Raw genomic sequence first — 24081 nt, forward strand, 5'->3', positions numbered from 1 at the left:
GTAGATATTCAAATAAAATTGAAGACCTATACTATGAGAATCGTGCATTCATGTATCTTAAAGTAATTGAGGGACTTGGAGTTGCTTGTATCATGTTAAGAGAAGACAAAGTCAAGGGCTGGTACAATGATACACTGGTACAACAGCTGTGGAGTACAGTCGTGGAGGAAAGACTACAACCAAGAACAGAATTTTTTGATAGTGACCTAGCACGAATTTTTGATATTTGTAGTATAAGCACTATCTCTGAACTCTTAGGGATGGTTAAGCTTTGTGGACACCCTAGTATTGAGATCCTAATGGGACTAGCAAAATTAAAGGAGCGCACACATGCTTCTATAACAGTTAATCAAGAGGCAGTAAACAGAACCATTGGTGTAATGAAGAGAGAACTGATACTAAATTTTAGACGCAGAAGAGGTCATTACCCAAATGTAGGACTTGAAAGGGTGCTTGCAATACGACCACTGTTACGTATGATAAACTACAATGTCAATCCAGATAGTGATGAAGGCATACGGTTAAGATCAAATGTATTGATAGAACACTGGTCACTTGTCGAGCTTGGTAAAAATGACGAATTTGATCCTATCGACAATCAGCTTGTGTTACTCAAAGACAAGGCTCTTGGATTAGTCAGATCTAAAGTCTTCCAGATTTAATGACGGATACAGATCTGCCCCTTCTTTGGATTAGGACCTATAGAGGAAAGAAGGGCTTTATTAGCGTTTCTCTTGAGTGATCATTTCACAGAATCTTTCAAACAATATATGGAGCACTATGAAAATGATACAGAATGGAATGCAACTGTGTTAGAGTACTTAGTAATTAAGTTGACTGCTAAAGAACTAGAAGAAAAACCAGAGGAGAATGTTGGAGCAAGTCCAGGTGAAGAACGAAACCGCCGAATTGTACAGGAGGAGAATTCAATGAGGATCATGGACAATTATTTTAAAGATCAACTAATGACTCCGGATGAACTTCAAATGTTACGCAAACTTTTCTCGTTCAGACATTTCAATAAAATGTACCCCAATCATAAATTGATACAGGTGAGCTTTGATTTCAGCAAGTGGAACAATAACATGAGGGAGGAATCAATTGATATACCTGCAAAAGAAACATTAGATAAATGGTTTGGTAGAAAATTTCATGGAAAAACCATGAAAGCATACAAGTCGACATTGTTTTATTATAAGGACATGCTTAGATCAGATTTTTGGGAGGGCCAATTAGGCGGAATAGAAGGATTAAACCAAGCTACCTGGTCATTGATATTTTTATGCGGTATAAAACAAGCATGGAGGGTTAGGTGTGACTTATCAGTTAACTGTCAAAGGTGACGATGTTAGGGCAGCTCTTGTGATACCGGAGTCAGAGTTTAAAGCACAAGGTGTAATCAGAATTCGTGATAATATCTTAACTCAATTATCTTACCTATGTAATGACATGGGGGTGGCAACTCAATCCAATGAATGCTTCGTATCATTGTCTGTTATAGCGACTAGTAAACAGTATCAGGTGAATGATACATTTTTACCATCTGGAATAAAGAAAATGTTGAAAATGGAGTCACTATCCAACCTTATTTTTCCTACTACCGAAGATATGGTTGCATTCCCCTCTTGTGTAAGGGTTTTCTATTGTGATGTATTGCAATAGATTTTCCAGTCTCAGTGAATACATTGCCATTCTTGTGATATCTTTTTTTCGTTTATGTTTCGATTGTCGGGTAGTTTTGTTTCAGGAGGTTTTTCTTGTTCTGATTCATTCGGTTTTGTGTTGTCGTTAATTTATATGTTTCGAGCGGCTCATCGTTACTTCTTCCTGTGCGCTCCCTCCAGGAAGAATCTATTCGTTTTCCCGCTCTGTGCTGTTGATGATTCTGATTTCTGTAGCATTCCTCTGTTGTATGATTCGTACTTTTGCAAAGGTTTGCAGAATTTTTCCGGCCGCTGTCTCCAAGCTTTTAAGTTTCCTACATGCGTCTATTTGGTGTCCTGGTCTTCGCAATAGGAACAGATATCTCTTTTTTGAGCTCGTAGTTCAATGGCTTTCAGTTCTTCTACACTCCTTTATTGTATGATTTGGGGTTTTACAATAGTCACAAAATTTTCGCGGTCGTTCATGTGTCTCGGGTATCTCTATTGCTATTATTATTTTCTGGGGTAATTATTGCTATTAAATTTCCATTGCTATTATTATTTTGAAGTGATTATTGCCGTTAAAATTTTCATTGTATTTATATTTTCTCGGAAGTTTATTATTATTATGGTTGAAATTGTGATTGTCTCCATACGAGTTATTTGACCTACGTTGAGGGTTTCTCAATTCGTGGTAGTCTCCTTCGTGGTAGTGACCCAATTGGTTGCGATTTTGGTATTTAATTGGGTGTGTTCTTGTTTGGAAAACTCTTGCCCCTTCGCATTCTTCTGCGTCATGGCCTTCTTCGTTGCAGTTTGTGCACATGATTAATTGCAGACCATTGTCTTTCATTAAAGGACAGTGTTTTGTAGTATGGCCCAATTTCCTGCAAAGTGGGCACATAGGTGTTGGGCAATTTTCAGCTGTTATAGTAATAATCTACTATTACAGACTTCGCAGAGTTCTGTAATCTTTGGGAATCTTGTGCAGGTGTTTGGATCGTGACCACTTCCTTTGCACTTCCAGCATGTTTCATATCAATATAAATGGGCATTGGCTGACTGTATGGCCCATTACTGGCAATATTGGCAATAATTTCCCATTTGATCTATTCATTTTACAGCGTCGAGGAATGTCCCTGAGTGTTACAATATTTGCAAATACGCTCTATCTGGTTTCTGGTGTGAATTGCAATCGTCTGATACGTGGTCTCGTTTTTACAGTATACAATGCCGCGTTATTACAAAATAATGGCTTCGTGGTTTGGCTCTCTGCATATTTGACACGTGTATGTTACTGGGTTTGTGTCATATTTCTCGAGACTGCATAGTACACTAGCTGAGTCGCCTCTCAAAGGAAGGGTTTTTTAGGTGTCCGCCCTCCGATTGTTTTGATTTTTGGATATGTTTTAGAGGGCCGAAAAATAAGGTATACGTATTTTTTTATTTTTGCCCGTTTTTCATATTTAGGGGGTGAACACGACCCTCTAAGTTTCGGCTACGATAGGCTTATCTCGGAAACTATCATAGATAGAAGGAAAACTTCGAAGGAAAAGTTTCAGGTTTTTTTATGCACATATAATAACTGGTCATAAATTTTGTAAAAATAATTTGTTTATAACAAAAATTGTTCTAGTATTATTTAAAAGTAATCACAATTTACATAATAACAAAAACGAACATAAATTGTTTTCCTGAATCCATTGATGTATTTTATGCTATGTTTGCTCTTACATTTCTGCACATTTTAATATCATATATGCATCGCGCACATACGCCGCGTCGCGTCGCGGTCATACCAATCTGACGTACGGTCAATCTTTCTTGCGACGATTTTCTCTTGCAAACAACATATATGATCAGCTACATTTATTTATTCTTTCTGTTGTTTTTATTACACTACAATCTATATTATCAAATAACCAAGGAAGTTCAGTCGGCCGAGCATGAGTATATCATGTGACTCTAAAAATAAACCCGAATCAAGAATGCATATAGAAGTGATACTTTTACGCACTTAAAAAACAGTAGACAATTAATCATATGTGTATATATAGTTCTTCACACCATCATTTCGTGCACTTTGCAATTTCTTGAGAAGTTCTGCCACTCTGTACGAGTCACTGATATTTTTGTATGCTTAACCAATAGCAGTTTATCAGGTCATGCGTTATATTTTTGCGAAGCTGTGCTACTTATACCCCGACAGTTGGTTAGTTCTTTAGTCAACTGAGCGTTCACCTTTATCACAGCATGATTTGGTAATACAGTGATTTAAAAATGATATCAATCCGATGAACGTGATTAATTTGTTATTAGCCACATTTCAAACGATGTAATGATGGATACTCCTATAACAAGAGAGGAAGTACAATTGAAAGAAGCCATTCAAAAAATGTTGCTCGATAACATATTTGCATTTAATGAAATTGAAGTTTCTGAAGAATCGTCATTGGACTTTTTGGATCAATTTAAAGAATGTGAGGTTGAAGCTGTTGAAGAAGATGATGCAAACGAAAATTGGTCTGGGGAGACATATATTGGAGTTTGTTCACAGCGTGATGAAGACGTTGATGTCGATTACAAGCGGAAAGCAGTTGCGTTTTGGACAGAGGGAGAAAAAAAACGTAAACTTGCTACTGTTCAACATAATTTTAGATTTGTTTCTTCTGAACGACAATTACGAAGATGGGCTTATCAAATTGAAACAAGTGGAACTAAAAAAGAAAGATTGGCTCAAATTTCGGAATTCGTGACAACAAATATGAAAAAAGCTATTGAATCCGGTTATATTTTGCATGATAGAGATATACGACGATGGGCTTTGCAAGCATATAAAGAACAAGGTAACGATCATATGACATTTAAAGCTTCCAAAACATGGCTGTATAATTTTAAAAAAGCTCATCGTATTGTTTCTCGAAAAATAACAAAATTTGTAACACGAAAGACAATAGAAGACGATGAAGTATTGAAAATTAAAGCTACGGACTTTGTCAATGAAGTAAACCCTTTGATTACGAGATACGGAGATGAAAATATGTACAATTCAGACCAGAGTGGATTTCAATTAGAAATACATTCTGGACGAACTTTAGCAGTGAAAAGCCAAAAGAAAGTAGAGTGTGTTGTACAATCTGTACCTTCAAGAACGCATAGTTACACAATACAACCAACAATAACTGCTGATGGAAGATTGTTGTCGCCCCTTTTTATGGTTTTGCAAGAAGCAAATGGACAATTTGGACCAATAGTTCAGAAAACATTATTCAAACCGACTAATGTGTACGTGACTGCATCAAAATCTGGAAAACTCACTTCTGGTAACCAATACCTTCAAATTATTTTTGATTGATAACTACCAATATACATGTGTATAATTACTAAAGATTTCAATTTAATATTGTAGCTCATTTCAAAATCTGGTTGGAAGAGGTCTTTTTTCCTAATACTAAAACAACGTCTGTGTTGTTATTAGACTCTTGGAGTGGACACTGTGAACAAGATATACATAATGCGAAACCAACGGGTAAAGAAATTATAATTAAGATGATACCAAAAGGTACCACTGGCCGAATCCAACCTCTAGATGTTTATGGATTTAGGGTGTGGAAGAATTATGTTAGGCGTTTCTCCGATGATGTGCTGTTACATGATTACGATATTAATCTCCATTTAAGAAATAATATAATTAAGTTACAATCACTTGTACACAATCAACTATCTTCACCAAGATATAAAAATCTATTCCAGTATGCTTGGTACAAAAGTGGATACACAGAAAAAAAATCAGGAGATTTTGTGAATCCTGTAGATTTTGCTTTCGAAGAGAACACACAAATGAAATGTGCACTCTGTGATGAAATACCAATAATTAGATGCTCTTGGTGTAAGAAAGCATTTTGTTTAAAACATTTTTTTCATGAATATCACTTCTGCGACAAATATGAATATTAAGTAAACCATTTTGTAAACTGCATGTATCTTACAAAAGCTTCAGATTATAAATTTATACCACATATACATACCTAACATACACGTGAAATATAATTGTACCAATCATGTAACTAGTACCGGAAATTAATTTACATTTATTATATTCCTTACTATCTGTATCGCATATTAATACGCAGATATGTACTAATATAATTTTTATTAATCTTGTAAGCTTTAAATAACTTATTAATGCCCATTATACATGGAAAACGCTAGATATCGTAATGGATATTAACCGGACATCCATATCTGGTATGACCGCGACGCGGCGTATGTGCGCGATGCATATATGATATTAAAATGTGCAAAAATGTAAGAGGCAAACATAGCATATAATACATCAATGGATTCAGAAACGAATTTATGTTCTTTTTTGTTATTATGTAAATTGTGATTACTTTTAAAATAATGTTATAAATAAATTTTTTATTATAAACAAATTATTTTTTACAAAATTTATGACCAGTTATTATATGTGCATAAAAAACCATGAAACTTTTCCTTCGAAAGTTTTCTTCTATCTATGATAGTTTCCGAGATAGCCTATCGTAGCCGAAACTTTAGAGGGTCGTTTCACCCCATAAATACGAAAACGGGCAAAAATAAAAAAATATGTATATCTTATTTTTCGGTCCTTTAAAACATATCCAAAAATCAAAACAATCGGCGGCGGACACCTAAAAACCCTTCCTTGTCAGCAAAATCTGAGTATAAATAGAGGCGTTCCACACGGTTTCAGTTCAGATCTTCTCTGACCACGGTCAGGAACAGACAATACTCTGAACAGTAGAGAAAAGCTTGCACTGAGCTGTTTAGGCAGCAACAGAGCGCGAGTTGTAGCTAATTCCTACTCTTCCACTGGTGGCGTGCAGTACTACGGATCAGTGGACCTCGTATCCACGGTGCGCAACGTGTTACACAGGTGTTAGGCTAAGCCAACACTCAAGTGTAAAGAGCTAGCGAGGAGCCGAGCTCCTTGAGACGGCCTGCGTCTAACACAGCTCTGGTATTACCAGAAACCGATTGCGACCTATAGGAAAGGTTAACTTGAATCCAATAGTTTTGCACAAACCTCTGGAATTTAGTTTCCATAGTCATTAATGAAATCAAACAGAGTATTGACTGTGATAGAAGACTAAGCCACGTTCGCGTCAGCGCTATCAATTATTATCGTTAATTCTTACAATTTATTACTAATACTAATCATTAATTTCTATTTACATATATGAACTACTAATTACATATTTCTTATTGTATTCCTATTTCTAGCCGTACTTATTGTGATACTAGCGATTTTGTTTTATATTATATTTCAATTAATATTCACTTACCTCTTATTCTTGAATAAACAAATTTCCATTAGTTCTAGCACATTAGTGTTTGGATTTCACTCCTTAGCCGCACACCACACGAACCTATAATCCCTAACACATTGATTACGAGTCGCCTTCTAAGGGAACCGCTCTCCCTACAAGTCGGTGCAGTGACGTACTCACTCTGGGTCGTTACAAATATAAAAGGCTAGTTTCCCCTGTTTATATTTTGCTGTGTTTGGATTCATTATCATAATTATTTTTCGTTTTGCGTAGCTGTGAACATGGAGACAAATAACGTGCATTATCGTCATATTCTGCTTTATTATTTTAAAATAGGCAAACGAGCTGCAGATTCTCATAAAAAGATATGCCGTGTGTACAGGGAAAATGCCTTAACAGAACGCGTATGCCAAAAGTGGTATGCAAATTTCCGTTCTGGAAATTTCGACGTCAATGATGCGCCCCACGCCGGTCGCCCGACTAAGATTGACTCAAGTGATATTACGGCTCTAATTGAAGTTAATCCATCTCAAACGGTACGAGAAATTGCTACGACATTAAAAGTGTCCCACACAAGCGTAGAAAATCATTTGCGTCAGCTAGGATACGTTTCTCGTCTTAATGTTTGGGTGCCGCATCAACTAACCGAGGCTAACTTGACCGCGCGAATATCCATCTGCGATTCGCTACTGAAACGGCAAGAGAACGACCCATTTTTGAAACGAGTGGTAACGGGCGACGAAAAATGGGTTGTCTACGATAATGTAGTGCGAAAAAGATCATGGGGGCACAGCAGCGAACCACCCCAAACAACTTCGAAGGCTGGATTGCATCCGAAGAAAATCATGCTCTCCGTATGGTGGGATTGCAAGGGTATTATCTATTACGAACTGTTACCGGCAGGAATCTCCATTAATTCAACTGTATATTGTTCGCAATTTACAAAATTGGGCCAAGCAATCCGCACAAAACGTCCAGAATTGGCAAATCGGAAGGGGGTCGTTTTCCACCATGACAACCCCAGACCGCATACGTCTTTGTCAACGCCGAACGAATTGCTTAGGCTGGGCTGGGATGTTTTACCTCATCCGCCATATTCGCCGGACCTTGCCCCATCGGATTACCACCTGTTCCGGTCGCTTCAAAATTCGATGAACGGGAAAACCTTTAGGGATGAAGAGGCAGTTAAAAACCACCTGGATTGGTTTTTCCCCGATAAGCCACAGACATTTTACGAACGCGGTATAATGAAGTTGGTGAAAAGATGGCAAGAGGTCATTGATAAAGATGGCCAATATATAATTGATTAAACAATTACTTATAAATAAAAAAAATGAGCTTTCATTCCTCTTTAAAAATCCGAACGAACTTATTTGCCAACCTACAATCCAAATAATGTTTATAACGCTAATCAGAGCGGATTTAATTTAGAAATTCATTCTGGTCGTACGTTATTGTATCGTGGTGTTAAGACCATAGAAGCATCCGTGCAGTCAGTATCCTCAACCACACGTGGTTATACAATTCTCCCTACGATTTACGCGAGCGGTCAGTATGTTGGAAACAATCCTTTTTTAATGATTGTTGACTCTTGGGGGGGGATAAAAATATTCATATGTATAATGAAATTTTTGTAAATAGTGAAAACAGACGAACGTGCAATGCACAAATAATACCGCCAAAGTGTACTCCGATCTGTCAACCTTGCGATGTATATTTTTATAGACAAGTCAAAATTTTAATTAAACGAATTCAAAATTATTCACAAGACATTATGGCTGACGGAGAAAAGAAGGAGTTAAACACGAGATATGACGCCATAAGGATTCAATCTCTAATTCATTATTTATTATCGGCACCGCTATTTAAGAAAATGATCCAATTCGCTTGGTACGCGTTAAAGTTAGGAAATGAACGCGATATATTTTATAATGTAAATCAGTTATGTTTTCCAAATGATATACACAACAAAAAATGTATATGTAATTTCCGCTTTTCATTTATAACTTGTTCATGGTGTACAAATTATTTATGTTTTAATTGTTTTTATGTCAAATTTCATCCGTAACATTGCACAGCCATGACAGAATTTTATAACACATAACATAATAAAACTACATACAGATATAATACCAAGTAATAAATCGTTTTTTATTGCTGCAAAGAATGAAAAAAATCAATTCATAAATAAAATAATCTGAAAAGAAAAAAAAAAATTATCAGAATGCTGTCTTGAACCGAGCTTGCATGGATTACAAAATAGTGACTGAACGGGCACTTAACCTAATCGGCTATTTCGGTTAATGCTGACATTCAACTATTCATTGTATTTATAGTACAGCTGAAAAAATGCACAGATATTTATGCAATTTTCTCAAAAAGTAAGGCCCATACACCCAAAACCCTTAACACGATTTGCACTATGAATGCACTAGAGCTCACTCGAAAGTCGAGTTAGCACTTCGTAGCATCTCCTTGTAAGCAAAAAATCCTACGAAGGAATTGTGCGGCATATAAGTGAGTCATCAAAAACAATTTTTGATTTTACTTGTAAAAAGGCGATTGAAGAGGAAATAAAATTAAACGAAGAAAATGAAAGGTCGCTTTTGAGTATAACAGTTTCAGGCGACGGGTCGAGGAAAAAAACGTAGGTTCTCATCGTTATATGACGTAACTACGCTTATTGGTTATCATACCAATAAAGTGATTGATGTTGTGGTAAAAAGTAATTACTGCCAAGCATGTAGATACTACAAAAATACGGACAAAAATGACCCACAATACTTGGAACATAAAGAAAAGTGTGCAATAAATGATGATGGATCGGCTGGCAAGGATTGGGAGGGATCCCTGGAGGAGCTTAAGGAATGTCTGATGGCAGGACAGGGCGAATACGAAATACAGAGACTCAAGAGAAGAAGGCTCAGAGATGGCAAAGCCGTCTGGGAGGAGAGTGAGGCTGTCCTGTTTACATTCGTGGGCGACTCACTACCAACTAGAATGTATATAGGGCAAGGCCACGTATGGCTAAAAATTGAACCGTTCATAGAATCCGTAAAGCAATGCTTCAGATGTTTTAGGTACGGCCACCTACAGGCGATATGTAAGGCTAAAAACAAGAGATGCATGATATGCAGCAACGACTATCATGGGGAATGCAAGAGAGAACCAGTTTGTGTGAACTGCGGAGAAAACCACAGATCCAACGCACGCGAGTGCAAAATATATCAGCGGGAAATAGAACTGAAGAAGACCATGGCATATAAAAATGTCTCCTATTCACAGGCGAGGGATATTCTAAAAGACAAGTATGCAGGGAGGAGGTTTGAGTTAGATTTAAAGGACGATAGAGAATTCCTAAAGATAAAAGACCAACAAAGAAATAGAGGGGACAGATGGGAAAAGCTAGAGGTTCCGGAAAGAAGAGGGACGCTAAATGAATGGAAGCAGAAAGCTACGGCTATAGAGCCAGAGAAAGGGTATCAAGCGACGAAAGTGACAATGGAAACAAATATCGCAGAGATGAGCAACAAGGGTTCTTCAGATACCGTGATCGAAATGAAGAAAGAGAAATGAGAATGGCAAACAGAGAAGGGAGGGTTAAAACGTTAAATAGAATCCCCTTGGCGAGAGATAGACCACGAGTAAGAGATGCACCAAACATCGACGTATATGAAGGTTATAATTATGAACAAGAGGAAAGGAAAAAAAGAATGACAAGTAGGATCGGGGGAGAAAATTATAAACTCCTGGATGAAATTAAAAATAAAATGGATGATGAAATCTGGGAACAGATTATAACACTGATCAAGGAGAGAGATCTGTTAAATACTTTTGAGGAAAAAATACAAAAAGAGAAAAGATGGAGAGAAAGTGCGCACCCAGAGGACCCAAACGAAGACTGGTGGGGCCATGGACCGCACTTTGAGACGATAATACCTGAAAAGCAGGCCAGACTCTTCGCAAAGCAGAGGGAGAGAAAAGAAGAAATAAAGAGATTAAATGAAGAAAGGAAAACTGACACTCAGGAGATATCCACAAAAGGAGATGAAAGGAAGGAAGAGGAGGAAGAAAGACCTGCCCCCCCCCCCCCCCCCCGTACCTGAGAGAGAACTACAACCAATTGAAATAGAGATTGAAGCTACTACGTCAGAATTGCACAGAAATGAAGAAGAAGAAATGGATAAGGAAAAGAACATGTAAATCCATCCCCGTAGACGCGTGGACGAGAGTGTTCGGTGGGCAAAATGGGAACAGAAAAGTTCCCAAAAATGCCAGCCCTTACGATCGAGGAGTTACGTATCCGTCTCGGAAATTTCCTTATATGGTGTTACAAACCCTTATCAAAAATTTCCTTATATGGAGTTGGATGAGTGCACCCGACACCAACCGTCTTCTAGAAAATTCGAGACCAAGGCAAAGCAAGGACGCGGTCCTGCGGGTCACGTAGAGTCAATCCCCACCACTCTTTTTACTCTAATTTTTGAGTATAAAAAGGGTAGCGACAAGGGCACCTCGGGTCTAGTTGAAGTCTAGAATCAGTTCGATACACGTCAGTACGTTCTTTTCGGATAATCTCTGCGAGATCGGGTATTCAAGTCCCTTTCAAGCACTCACAGTAACTATACAGTACGTTGTCTGCTGTTAAGCATTATTCTAATCGTTGTAGTCCGCCCCCCGTTTGCTCGCGTTCGTGAAAACCGAGAAGGATTAGATTCTTGCTTCGCGGAATCGAAACTAAACTGTATTTATTCAATTCATTTAAACTTGCAACTTAGGGTTTAATTCATTGAACACCGCGACAATTACATATAACAATTGTAAGGTCCCGGAATAGAGAATAAACTCATATTATTTTAACTTATCTAATATTGTCCAATTATATTGACTAGTCCAGAAACCCACTAAGGTGTACCTTTACCGCTCGAGGTACATCAATCAAGTTACGAGACCTAATACTAACATTTCCTGCGGCTCCCTACGTTAGCCATACGTAGGTTCGTCCGCATACCACGATCCTGAGGCTCCCTACGTTAGCCATACGTAGGTTCGTCCACCATAGCCAACCTCCTGGAGCTACCTACGTTAGCCATACGTAGGTTCGTCTCCACGTCTACTTCCTTAGGCTCCCAGTGTTAATAACAACACTGGTCAAGCCATTAACAATTACCATAACCGAAATTAAGCCCCGGCTACACAGCCGCCCCCTCCGGCTCGTAACAGAGGGATGCAAAAGCATCCCAAAATCCAAAAGCAGGGCGAATTTTGTGGTATGGTATGGTGGTGACCACGTATTGCACCAACACGTGGTTTTTACACAGCTCAATTTCAATCGTTTGTTCACCGCGACGCGGGTGAATTGTACCGATCGACGATCCTTGTGCAATTGTAAATACTGTACATAGTGTGTATACTTGTTTATTGTAAATATACTGTTGTGTTTTGTGCAATTCGACAACGTTTCTTCCTCTCACCGACATATTTAATAACGAACCGTTAAAGATCTCAATCTCGATCTCGATCTCGAACAAACATTATGCTCACTTCACAATAAATTCGAAAAAAACGCCTGTTTACTTGATCCTCCCCCCTTAACTGAGGGTACTTTTAGTACAGCCGATCGCTCTAATTTTAAATTATATTACCGAAGTGATATTCTATTTTAAAAGATTTGTTTATTGTATTTATTTTATTTTATTTTAGTGGTTATTACACCACACCCGCCTCTGGTTATAATTTTAGTATGTGGTTTATAAACCACACCCGCAGTTAAAGGGTTAATAGGTCGACAAGCGTCGGGTACAAAACCCGATTAATAGGCTACCGGTCGATAAGCGCCGGGCACAAAAAGCCGATTAATAGACTACGAGTGAGTAAAGTATTAACAAAATCCATCGCTCTGTAGATCACAGCTGCAAACTATTGTCCGTTTTTTTCAGCTATCATGAATAAACTGTGATTTTGTTTCGTAAATTTAACTTTTTTCTAAGAGATATTCTCGTGTTGGGTTTGGAAAATGAAGTACACTTGTTTCACACATTTGCTTGACCTACTGGAACACTTCTTCCATTTTTGATAACCATTCCCACAGTTTGCCCTTTCTTTATAAGAATTAATTATAAAAACCCTCGAAGCTGTTTCACGTTATATGGAATTTGAAATTCGCGAATGTAAGCCAGCTTTTGCGGAGCTCGTCTTATTTCATCAAAAGACAGAATATGGTCCAAGAACATTTCTTCCCTCGCCATAAATTGATATTTTTCTAGTTTGATGATTAATTATACCCACATAAGAGTTCAAACATCCTTGAGAAATGTCGTATATGCTCCTTCAATAATGTCGATGCTGAGCTCGGACGAACCATTTTTGAACCACAGCCGAATGACAAAACGGTGGTCGAGCCGTGGTCATAATGTGCGACACGTCAACCAATCGCGGATCATTTTCCGATGTTATTTTATTTGAAACATTCATATCGCGAGGCGTCCGCGAATGGTTGAGTGTGGGTCGACATGTCGCACATTTCGACGACGCGCGACTCTACGACTGCCTGTGTCAAAAGTTCAAAAGTGGTTCGTCTCAGTTACGGCCATAATTCATCATCAAGGAAGTTAATGACAAACGATTTTCATCTTGGCCAATACCAACCCTTAAAGCTGGGAACAACATTAAAACTATTCGCTTTAGCCGAAACGGTTTAACAACAAATTTATAACATTGACCAAGATAAGGAACACCATATACTTGGGAGAATTGGGGATAAGAGGAACCTACCTAAAACTGTTCGTCAAATCAATACTTGACATGCATCCTATTCTAGGAAACCGTTGAAAGATTGTGTCAGTTATCTCTGACCTCTTGTAATCACCCAATAACGTTCGATTCAGCATCTGCACCTCTAAATACAGTTTGATGAGCCCATTTTTCTGTATGACCGGTACCAGTCGATTTATGTACGGGCTACTGGATAGCTGGAAGATGTTATGTTCCAGCATCTTTCATATCTCAGCGTCAACTTGGTCCAGATGTTTCATCGATATGGGATACATTCATTGAACGAATGGCATCTCTTTATTTCCAGCAATCCAGGGCTGTCTATTCATATTTCTTAATATCACACACGAACTGGAGATAGAAGAACCAGTTGCTCTGGGGACACCAATTTTTCACGGATCTACACATCGATCGTTCATTAGGTACTACACTCAACAAAGGCGTACACTCTACTGGCGTCTGTCTGTGCCTAATTTTTATTGTTATTATTATTGTTTACAGGTTCGAGGTATATGATTCCCTCAAGCTAGTCATTCGATAAGGGAGAGCAGTGTTGTACCATAATTTTCCACCATCGATCAATAACCATAAAATGGTATTAGACATAACGAAGTCCGGAACAAGGCCAATGGCACTAAGCGGTCCGTTCTAATCCAATCAGCCGTAGAGATAGCTGGTGACTTCCTATGTCGGGGGGATAGTCAGACGTTATCCTTGCTTATTTCTGTCGGCCGTTGATGTTAAAGTACAGAAAATCTCTTCCAACCTTGATTTGGATCTCATAAATTGTATACGTCTATTTGATGACGATGTGTACCAAATCGGGCACGACAATCATAGATGCATGTCATTTCCGTGTTCTTGAATCGGATTGTTGAGAGGATCTGCCTTTTTAAACGTGCTGATTTTGGACTCGTTGCACAAATGCCATAGTTACTGGTTGCTGCTGGCGAATGTGGGACACTTACTGAAGTGTTGTTTGATACCATATTTTCAGCTACTACTTGTACGTTACTATCGGTATCCAATAATACCTTGGATGCAGATTGGGACTGCCAAATTTTGATTGACATACCATCATGTTGCCGTGTATGCCAATTCTTGCCCGTATTGTCGGGAACAATGAGGTGCTCTCGGTCGATCGTTTTTCCCCTTTTCTTCCTTGGAGGAGGTTCCATGAACTTTTCACTAAAGAGAGTGCAGTTTTTGTATCTAAACACCTCGCCACTCGTATTCCGTTAATTCAACATGCTTTATGATTATCCGTCCAGATCTTACTAGGATCGGTGGAGTCGGAGTTCCGGCATTTTGGATAGTGACTGCTAGTTAGGTTTGATTTCACAAGCTCGTAATATATTGTCTCTTAGGTGTGGTCCTTCGATTGGCTTGTCCTCCTTACATAGAATTTTCCCCTTGTCGTGTTGTTTTACAAATTTCCTCGGGGTTCGGTGAGCACATTAAAATTCCTCTAGGCGTGGATGTTTACTGTTCCTCCGTGATACCGTTCGATCAGTTAATCAAGAATACGTCAATTGAAGTGATATTATGAACAGATGCTGATCGTATATCTCTTGGTGGAATGTTTCTAGCCAATACTTAGACATTCCTTCATTACTGTATCGCGATTCAATGTCCATCGCATCCCAATCACATGCATGACATGCCTTATCCTAATCATAGTCCCGAGTCTTCCCTATATAATTATCTTCAAGTTCGATTTCAGTTTACGTTGTACTGACGCGCTTCAAAATTGGGTTAAGAAATCGCGAGCAAAATCATTGCATGTTTTTGTTTCATCTAATGTAATATTCTAACATTCACTCGCGATTACTTTCAAGGCCTATTCGATGATAATGTGCATCTCTATCTCTGGAAACCGCGTGATGTTAATGAAATGTCCAGTCCCTTTCGAAACTCGGCGGGCATTCACTAAAGATATTCTTAAACATTGGCAATTGAGATTTGACTAGGTATGGTCATTCAGTAATCAAAGAATTTTCCCAGTCGGGCAAGGACCGACGCATATACGAGTTGGAACCAAATATTTGACGACGGACTACACTTAATTTTGCTACTCTTGCAGACTACATGCCAAACAAACTAATGCAACAACATTTTTCCGAACAACTGAGAGCTTGATGATTCCGTCTGATAAAAATTACGAACAAGACCGGACGTGTGTACACGCGTTGAAACTCGATCGCGCTCGTTGTGATATACTCATCGTCTTCTCTCCAGACAATCGCTGAAATACTCAACACTAACAAGATGAATATATGTATATTCGTCCCCCTTTCAACCGCTCGAGCGACGTAATATCATTGTTCTAAGTAACAGTTTGACGCAGACAAATATTATATACCACTTACAAGGTGAGATTTCAGATTTTAGTGCAAAAGAATTTCTTTTGCAATCGGTAAACTCTAGGTTTGTATGCATGTTTAAATATAAGCAGAGAATAAAGAAACATTGCCGTCACGTTAGCCTCTTTTTAATTATCGAATGGGCAAAACCGCGTCGCAAACGTGTCAAAAAATTAGTGTGTGTATCTAATGCTGCTGACGAATCAACATGCAGAAAGAGGTTCCGCAGATTTGGACAGGGAAATTTTAATGTTAATTCTTTGGGGACAAATGTCGGCAAATAGCCGCCGATGTCTTTTTACCTTGCGGAGAAGTGTCGAGAAATAGCCGGCTAACAAGGAATAATCCCGAAATAATAATTAATAATAGCTATAAATATTTTAGTAATTTGAAATTTTCTTTTAAGAGAACATTTCATCTAGTAAAATGGTTGCCATAAATCCAGTAAATGTAATTCGTTGCTTATGATTACATTCAGCGTAACGAATGACAATCAAACACCAATTAATAACGTGAAGAAAAACTTCACGATATATTAAGAGATCTGCTGGTTAGAGCGGCTGAAAATACGTCGTTGTAATGGAAATCGATCATACATTAAAATTTGTTGATCCGTTTAGACACATCTGTGGAATTTGTGGACGAAATATTTCACCTATTGACGAGGAAGTTGCAGAACTGTAGAAGGTGAAATCGAAGCATGTGTTCTACAAGAAAGAGATATTATGACATTAGATTAAAGGAAATGCAGTGCATATTAGACAAAGTAGAAAAAAGAAAGCAATTTTCATTAGAAACTGTGCAGCATAAGTTCCGAAAAGTTCAATCGATTCAGCAACTGTACAGGTAAAGTATGATTTCTTAAAAATATTTTGTTTTTGTAACAGAATTTTTTACAATAACATTCTAGAATAAAATGAGTTAATCTTTTTACGTTTTTATATTAGATGGGAAGAAGCACTGAATAAAGGGGGAACTCGAAGAGAAAAATTATTAGAGATTTCAGAATACGTTTTCAATAAATTTGTTGAGAAAAGTGAAAGTCATGCTATTATCCACAATTCAGATATCCGGAATATGGCTTTAGAAGCAAATGAAGTAATTAAATTAGAAGGAATTTAAGGCATCTCGACATTGGTTATTGGTGTTTCAAAAAGGCGTATAGAATAGTTTCTAGAAAAATAATAAATTTATTACCCGTTCATACGAAACGTGATTCTGCTAAATTGGACGAAATTGTCTCCCTCTTTTGTATCGCGTAAAATCTTACATTACCGGCCGAGCATTTGTACGACCTTTTTAACGTAGTTACATAAAAAGGTATCGTGGTAGATGGTTCTGAACAAAATTGCGCGTTACTGTTCGACGAAATGACGATAAAAATTTTTTTGAGTTCATTCAAAAAACAACAACATTGAAGGCTTCCCAGATTAGGGGGCCTTTGAAATGCAAACGAAACCAGTCACGCAAGTCTTATTTTCATGATTCGCGGTTTATTTTATAATTGGAAACTTATGGTGGTTGCTTATTTCATAAGTAACAGCAGCGTTTCAACTATAAACTTGTCAAATATACTTGATGCAGTAATTGCTGCTATCTGTAGCACTGATTTATGAGTACGTGCAATTGTTTGCGATCCAAGTTCTATTAACAGATCACTAGTAGATCGACAAGTATGTATCGATAAACCATATAATACACGAAGGAAATAAAATTTATTTTCTTCACGATTATTTGCACATATTTAAAAACATTTGCAATAATTTATTGCAATATGATTTGCAGATCAACGATTCTGTAGTTTCATGGTCAGATATATCATCTCTATGGGACCTTGAACGAAAGAGAGACACTAGGGCAGTAATAAAATTATCAAAAAAATATATTCGAACGAATGAATTGCAGGCTCGCTTTGCAAGTGCTTATTTGAACAGTTTTGGCAGCACGCAAGGGTAGATCCAAAGCGATAGTGTTGTGAATACTGCATGTTCTGTTCGACTGCTGAATGATTTATTCGATAATTTAAACAGTCGAACCGCGCATGATGCTAATCCGCAAAAGTGTGCCGTATCAACTAGAAATCCTCAAGTAGAAGAAAATTTGATAAGACAGTCAACAGCATGTACAAATGTGGTTCGTGATTCAAACGGTCAGCAGGTACGTCCTCCCAGCTTCAGAGGCTTGCAGCTGTCAATTTAACGCGACGATACAACTGTGCATGACATTCACGATGAAGGTACGTCATATTTAATGATATCGCGATTACAACAAGATCCGACAGAAAATTTATTTTCTATGATCAGATAATGCGGGCAATTATGAACAAAAATCCGCCCGCGAAAACATTTGGATTAAATTTGCAGAAAATATGAAGTAAATGTAAGTGCGCCCGTTGCAAATCTGCAAATTGTTTAGATGACGAATATCTTAATCGTTTCAAGTTGCCACAATCTTCAGTAAATGTTGCGTCAACTAGTACCGGGAGATTCGTCAGTTTTTGGTTAAGTGTGATAGCCAGTGACTCCAGATTCATCAGAGATTCTAGAGTCACCCATAAAAGCCTAGAAGCAGAGGATGCAAGTCATCACTGATATCTCACAAGAAGTATCTGAAACTGCCCACACCTTAGAATCATGTGCCATTGAATATTTTACAGGATATGTCGCTATGAAAAACATTAAAAAAACCAACTGCGACATATGCAAGGCAGAATTATTAGATAGTACAACGGTTCTTTCATGAAATTAACGGATTTTAATCTTTCTTCGTGCCTATAAGAAAAAGAACAGTGATTCAGATTTTGGAAGTTTTATAGCCCCTAGCAAAAAAATTTCTTTTCTATTCCGTATATTTAATGCTATTTTTGATCAAATATATCCTACCTTGCTGGCTGAAGAAGGCATTCTTGATAAAATATTTTCTTATTTTGTATAAGATGTTAACAATTCACCTGAGCTTCATGGTTGGTTTGACAGTAAGAAGTGTAACGAACATTAAAATTGCGGAACATCCACAAAAAAAAATTCAAGTCGTCCATCTTCAGATTTTGCAAGTTCTAGTGAGAGAACAAAGCGAAGAAGAACTGAAGACATTCGTTCAAAATAAAGCGTACAAGAATTGTGTTATGCTACACAAATGACTCTTCGAGCTGCAGGACACAATTGGACGCTGCTAAGGTTGTAAAGGATATGACAGTGGGTAGCCCGTCAAAAGCTCAGAAACACGGGAAATGTATACAGTCGACTTCCGAAAGTACTTTTACAGGTGATTCTGTTTTGTCGTTGTTAGTTGAGTTGAAATTCTCAAGAAGTCCTTTTTCAAAAGATTCAACCTTTTGAAATATAACCGACGTAACGTACTTTTATCAATTAGGTTTGTTTAGTTTAATTCCTATTCTATTCCACTGCGTGTAAAAACATTGAACAGTGTATATACCATGTATTTGATAAATAGCAGACGAAAATGGGGGCACAAAACGGAGGATTTTATTTATATAATATACCATTTAAAGCTAAACGTTCTATATCGTCACTTAGTACTCAAAATCATTATTAGTACCAATTATATCTCGAATAGTGTAAGAAACTGCAACCAGGTTCCCGTGTTAAAATAAAGTTTTTTATAAAACCACAAATACGCAGTTTCGCCCCGTAACAAAGCGTTTTTAATCTGTCGTGTATTGACTGCTAACTCGACCGATACTTTTGTGACGCACTTGATGATTAAGCTATCTCTTTTCACGGTACCCACGGATGCTTTATACTTTTACAAGCATTTGCGTTTTATATAAATCGCAATAACAAGTCATCTGTTTGTAGGAGTATGATATTTTTTGAAAAGATAAACATGTTATTTCAGAAACACGTTCAAAACATGCAATGACGTGCGTTCCTCATGATAGTATCTTATAATAGCATGACACGCTGTATCGAGAAAGCGTGTGGCAGTAGGTTCGTCTCGAGTCGTGCTCTGTGGCAAAATGATTTATATTAATCCTGCAAATGTAATTAATTTGCTATTGACTACATCTCATTTTATGCAGTTTGCACTGATTCCAGTCACTTACAAAGAAGTTGTATTATACGAAGTACTACAAGATATCATAACAAGAAGCATTGAAGAATCAATTAATCGTTTTTTGCTGAAGACGATGAAGCTTTAGATTTTGAAGAGCCAAGACCAGTAGTAGCAGAGATTGTAGATCCACCATTTGATGCTGCTGATACTGACGATGAAGCTGTAGAGGAAGAACACATGTGCATTCCAGAGAAACAAGAATATGAGGTCGACTTCGAATATATTATGAAAAGAAGGTGGTAGAATTTTGGAAAAGTACACCAAGTAAACGGAAACCTGTTTAATTTTCGAAAGGTTCGAACACGTGAACAGTTGTACAGATGAGAAAAATACGTCGAAGCAGATGGAACGCGAAGAGGTAAGTTATTGTATATTTCTGATTTTACTCTTTCGATGTTTCGTGATGCTCTTGAAAGAGGATCCATAGTCCATGATATTGATATTCAAAAATGAAGTAAAAGAAAACATTGATTTGCCAACAACCAAAGCAGAAAAGTGGTGGACATTTAAATTTAAAAAACTTCATGGAATAATTTCACGTAAAAAACAAAATTTGTAACTTACCGGGAGTGCGAAAATACTCAATACAATTATCGATAATTGTCAGATACAATTATCAATAATTGTATGAGACTAGACTCATTCGATAGGACTCGTCGAGATCTATCAGGGGACATATCCTAATTTTGATTCTACAGGCGGTGAAACATGGAGCTGCCGCCATTTATATTAACCCAATAAATGTTGCTTATTCTATTATCCATAGCTTTTAATTCTGTGGATTAAAATGATACGCCTATTAACAGTGCCGAGATAGAGTTAAAAGATATTTTATACAATATAATTGTGCAACATACGGAAGATCCAACATTCAATGCGGAACAAGAAACATATTTGGACATTGAAGTAGACTGGGTAAACAGTAAAGATCATGTTATTAATTTCGAATGGTTGGAAGAAACGGAAATCGAAAGAAACAGGATCAACAACCAGATAAATGTACGCCCAGTGAAACACCAATAAGTTTCGAGCACACAAGAGTACGGTGGAATACTGGAAGAGTGGTAAGACGAAGCGTTTGAAATTAGAAACAGTACAATATTGATTCAAAATAGTCAAGTCTATTTGGCAGATACGCAAATGGGTTGCCCAAGTCGAAATGGGTGGCATACGTTTAGATAAATTACTGCGTATTGCAGATTATACATACAAAAAATGTTATACAAGCAATACGGTCAAATATAAAAGTACATGACATAGATATTCGACGGTGGGCGTTACAAGCAAAATTGGAAGAAGATTTAGCATCATTTACAGCTGGTCGTACATGGCTGTTAAAATTTAAAAAAGCATATGGCATAGTATCGCAAAAAGTTACGAAGTTTGTGACGAGGCCCAATATCGATAAAGAACCAGAACTGATTTCAAGTTCTCATAATTTTCTGGAGCGTGTTAAATCCTATACCGATCGTTACGGATTTGAGAATTTGTATAATTCGGATCAAAGTGATTTCAACCTCGAACTACATTCTGGACGAACTTTGGCGTTGAAAGGTACGAAGAAAGTAGAAGCTGTAATACAGTCAATTCCATCCACTACTCACAGCTACACTATACAACCTACAATATCTGCAAGCGGAAAACTGATATCTCCTCTCTTCGTCGTGTTAAAGGAAACATTTGGAGAGTTTGGACCTAGGGTACAGCAGACCTTTGGCTACCGCGTCAACATCTGGAAAACTGACCAATGAACATTTTAAAATTTGGTTAAAAGAAGTTTACTTTCCTAATACAAACGATAAGACTGCTTTACTATTAGAATCTTGGAGTGGACATTGTGGTGGTAGTATTGTGGAAGCTACACCGGAAAATAAAGAATTAGTAGTATTTACGATTGCAGCAGGGACTACAAAATATTTACAACCATTAGACGTGTACGGATTTCGTGTATGGAAAAATTTTGTTCGCCGGTTTTCGGACACAGTCATCCTATTACATTACGAGATTAATCTCCACACGAGGGACAATATTTTAAAACTTCAGTCGCTGGCTCATAATCAATTTTCTTCCCCGCGATTTGAAAATTTTATTAAATATTCATGGTATAAAAGTGGATATGTATCATCGAGACCACCTCATTTTGAAAATCCCGTGGAGTTCTGCTATGCTGCAGATAATGAAGCACGATGTCACGTATGTGGTGATGTGGCTATTATTACTTGTGCTTGGTGCCGAAAGCCTTTATGTTTGAAGCATTTCTTCGATGATTATCATTTTTGTCATGAGTATGTTCCTTAAGTTACACAAATCACTTGTTGCATATTAAAATTATCAATTTAATACATCTACCATCGAGTATGTATAACTTTAATTATTTTATATCATGCGATACAAATTTAACAAGATTAACCATTGTATGTTAACCATAGGCGATCAGACACACATACGGAGATTCAAAATCATGAAAATTAATTAAATTTGATTTTTAAGCCCACCCGTAATATATGTATATATGTAATATATGTATACATATATTGATATTAGTCGCCGTGCTGTTGCCTGCAGAAACAGTAGAAAAGCGGCGATCCCATACTAATGCGTACGTTGTCACAGACACACACGGATGGCCAGAATTCAATGTGTTAGTTTCAACAGTTTTTCGAAAATATCTCGAAAACTAAGGCCGAGCGGCGGTTATATGTATAGGAAAAAGTTGTTCAAAATGTTGAGTTTTACAATATATTTAAATTTCATCAAAATCGGTGAGGTGTAACCTAATCTCAATAATTACCGATATTAAAAAGGTGTATCCAACATTGAATTTAAATAACACTGACAATGATTCCAATAGTGAATAATACTGTAATAATAACTGTGATCTAGTGTAAATAATTGTGTTATAGATAATTAAAAAATACTCTGTGATAGTTAAGAATAATTATGGTTTGGTTAGTGTACTAATTTAATAACTAAGAAATTTGTGCGTTTAAAAAATTTGAACCGGCCGCCAGCGTGTACGAGCGAAAGCAGTAAATAAGCGGCCATGCGCTGCCAGGGACGTACACATATAGGTAGGATCCCGATGTAGTAGTAGTAGCACCGTTCATTTCCTCAAAATAATTATTTCGGATTTTTACTCCCCTCGACTCACTCTTCATAACTATATATGTCATTCCCCTGTAAGGCGTTGTCACCATACTGAACTTCTGCCTAATGTTCTTTAAGTTGTAAAAGGAAAAATTTTATACAAAGCCACTAAAAGAAACAATGAACCAGCGCTACCTGTTGATCAGCAATGTTGATTTCAGCGTGTTATACGCTAAAATTGCATAGCGCTTTGGATAGGTACTGTCACTTATCACGATTTAGTCACTGTGATGCGTTACGAGCTTGTTCAGATGCTGTCGCTGTGAAAAGCACAACGTTAGTAAGCTGGAAGAAAAGAATTGAAAATTGTATTAAGAAGTCTTTAACACTTGTACGAAGTTCGTATGATCAGTATTTTACTCTACCTAGAAGCAGCAACACTTTTCATTATTACTTGGTATAATAACACAGAGCACGACATATTACGATTGCACCAGTACCGCAGCCGAAAGAAGAATAATGGCTGCCAGTGGAGCGTCTTTGTGAAACGCAATCAAGCAAGGACGGTACGCGCGTAGCGACGGCAAGGAGTGAGATGGAGTGAGAGCGCCGACTAAAGCTGCGTTCCCATCGAGTTGATATTTAATGATCGGCAAAGCGATTTGTCAATGCTAGACAAGTATGGACGTACGTTTCGGCTTAGGCCGCATGCAGGCCCTTCAAACTCTACTTTTGTGAATTTGATGCAAATAAGGTGATGCTAGCGTTGAAAACTTTACTGACAGTTCATAGAAATATCCCTAGAACGTAGAACACGCCATTTTT

The 24081-nt window shown here is 37.5% G+C and overlaps 2 protein-coding genes and 1 long non-coding RNA gene across 5 annotated transcripts; 2 read left to right on the forward strand and 1 right to left on the reverse strand.

The window, feature by feature from the left end:
* The first annotated feature begins 3989 nt into the window (after window positions 1–3989).
* Window positions 3990–5810, forward strand: LOC123988057. Its single transcript, XM_046286795.1, has 2 exons — window positions 3990–4966; window positions 5053–5810. The coding sequence occupies exons 1-2, from the start codon at window positions 4039–4041 to the stop codon at window positions 5598–5600; spliced, it is 1476 nt and encodes a 491-aa protein (XP_046142751.1). The 5' UTR covers window positions 3990–4038; the 3' UTR covers window positions 5601–5810.
* Window positions 5811–18496: 12686 nt separating this feature from the next.
* Window positions 18497–22692, forward strand: LOC114881549. 3 transcript variants are annotated; one of them, XM_046286798.1, is made up of 3 exons: window positions 18497–21233; window positions 21369–21723; window positions 21843–22692. In XM_046286798.1, the coding sequence occupies exons 1-3, from the start codon at window positions 21117–21119 to the stop codon at window positions 21866–21868; spliced, it is 498 nt and encodes a 165-aa protein (XP_046142754.1). In that variant the 5' UTR covers window positions 18497–21116; the 3' UTR covers window positions 21869–22692. The 3 variants fall into 3 exon arrangements, with proteins under 3 accessions (XP_046142754.1, XP_046142752.1, XP_046142753.1); XM_046286796.1 differs by having other exon boundaries at window positions 18497–20527; window positions 20868–21233; window positions 21369–22692; XM_046286797.1 differs by having other exon boundaries at window positions 18497–20527; window positions 20936–21233; window positions 21369–22692.
* A 202-nt stretch (window positions 22693–22894) lies between these two features.
* On the reverse strand, window positions 22895–23844 carry LOC114881548. Its single transcript, XR_003790298.2, has 2 exons — window positions 23682–23844; window positions 22895–23601 (listed from the first exon to the last, which is right to left on the reverse strand). It is a non-coding gene; the product is annotated as an uncharacterized LOC114881548 (long non-coding RNA).
* Window positions 23845–24081: the final 237 nt, after the last annotated feature.

Source organism: Osmia bicornis, chromosome 8 (assembly GCF_907164935.1).
Source record: "Osmia bicornis bicornis chromosome 8, iOsmBic2.1, whole genome shotgun sequence".
In the NCBI taxonomy this organism is placed as follows: Eukaryota; Metazoa; Arthropoda; class Insecta; order Hymenoptera; family Megachilidae; genus Osmia; species Osmia bicornis.

Coding starts and splice junctions, on each gene's coding strand:
- LOC123988057 (XM_046286795.1), top strand. CDS start 4,039: ATGTTGCTCGATAACATATTTGCATTTAATGAAATTGAAGTTTCTGAA. Junction 4,967..5,052: donor ATCTGGAAAACTCACTTCTG/GTAACCAATACC, acceptor TTAATATTGTAG/CTCATTTCAAAATCTGGTTG.
- LOC114881549 (XM_046286796.1), top strand. CDS start 21,117: ATGGTTGGAAGAAACGGAAATCGAAAGAAACAGGATCAACAACCAGAT. Junction 21,234..21,368: donor GGTGGAATACTGGAAGAGTG/GTAAGACGAAGC, acceptor TGCGTATTGCAG/ATTATACATACAAAAAATGT.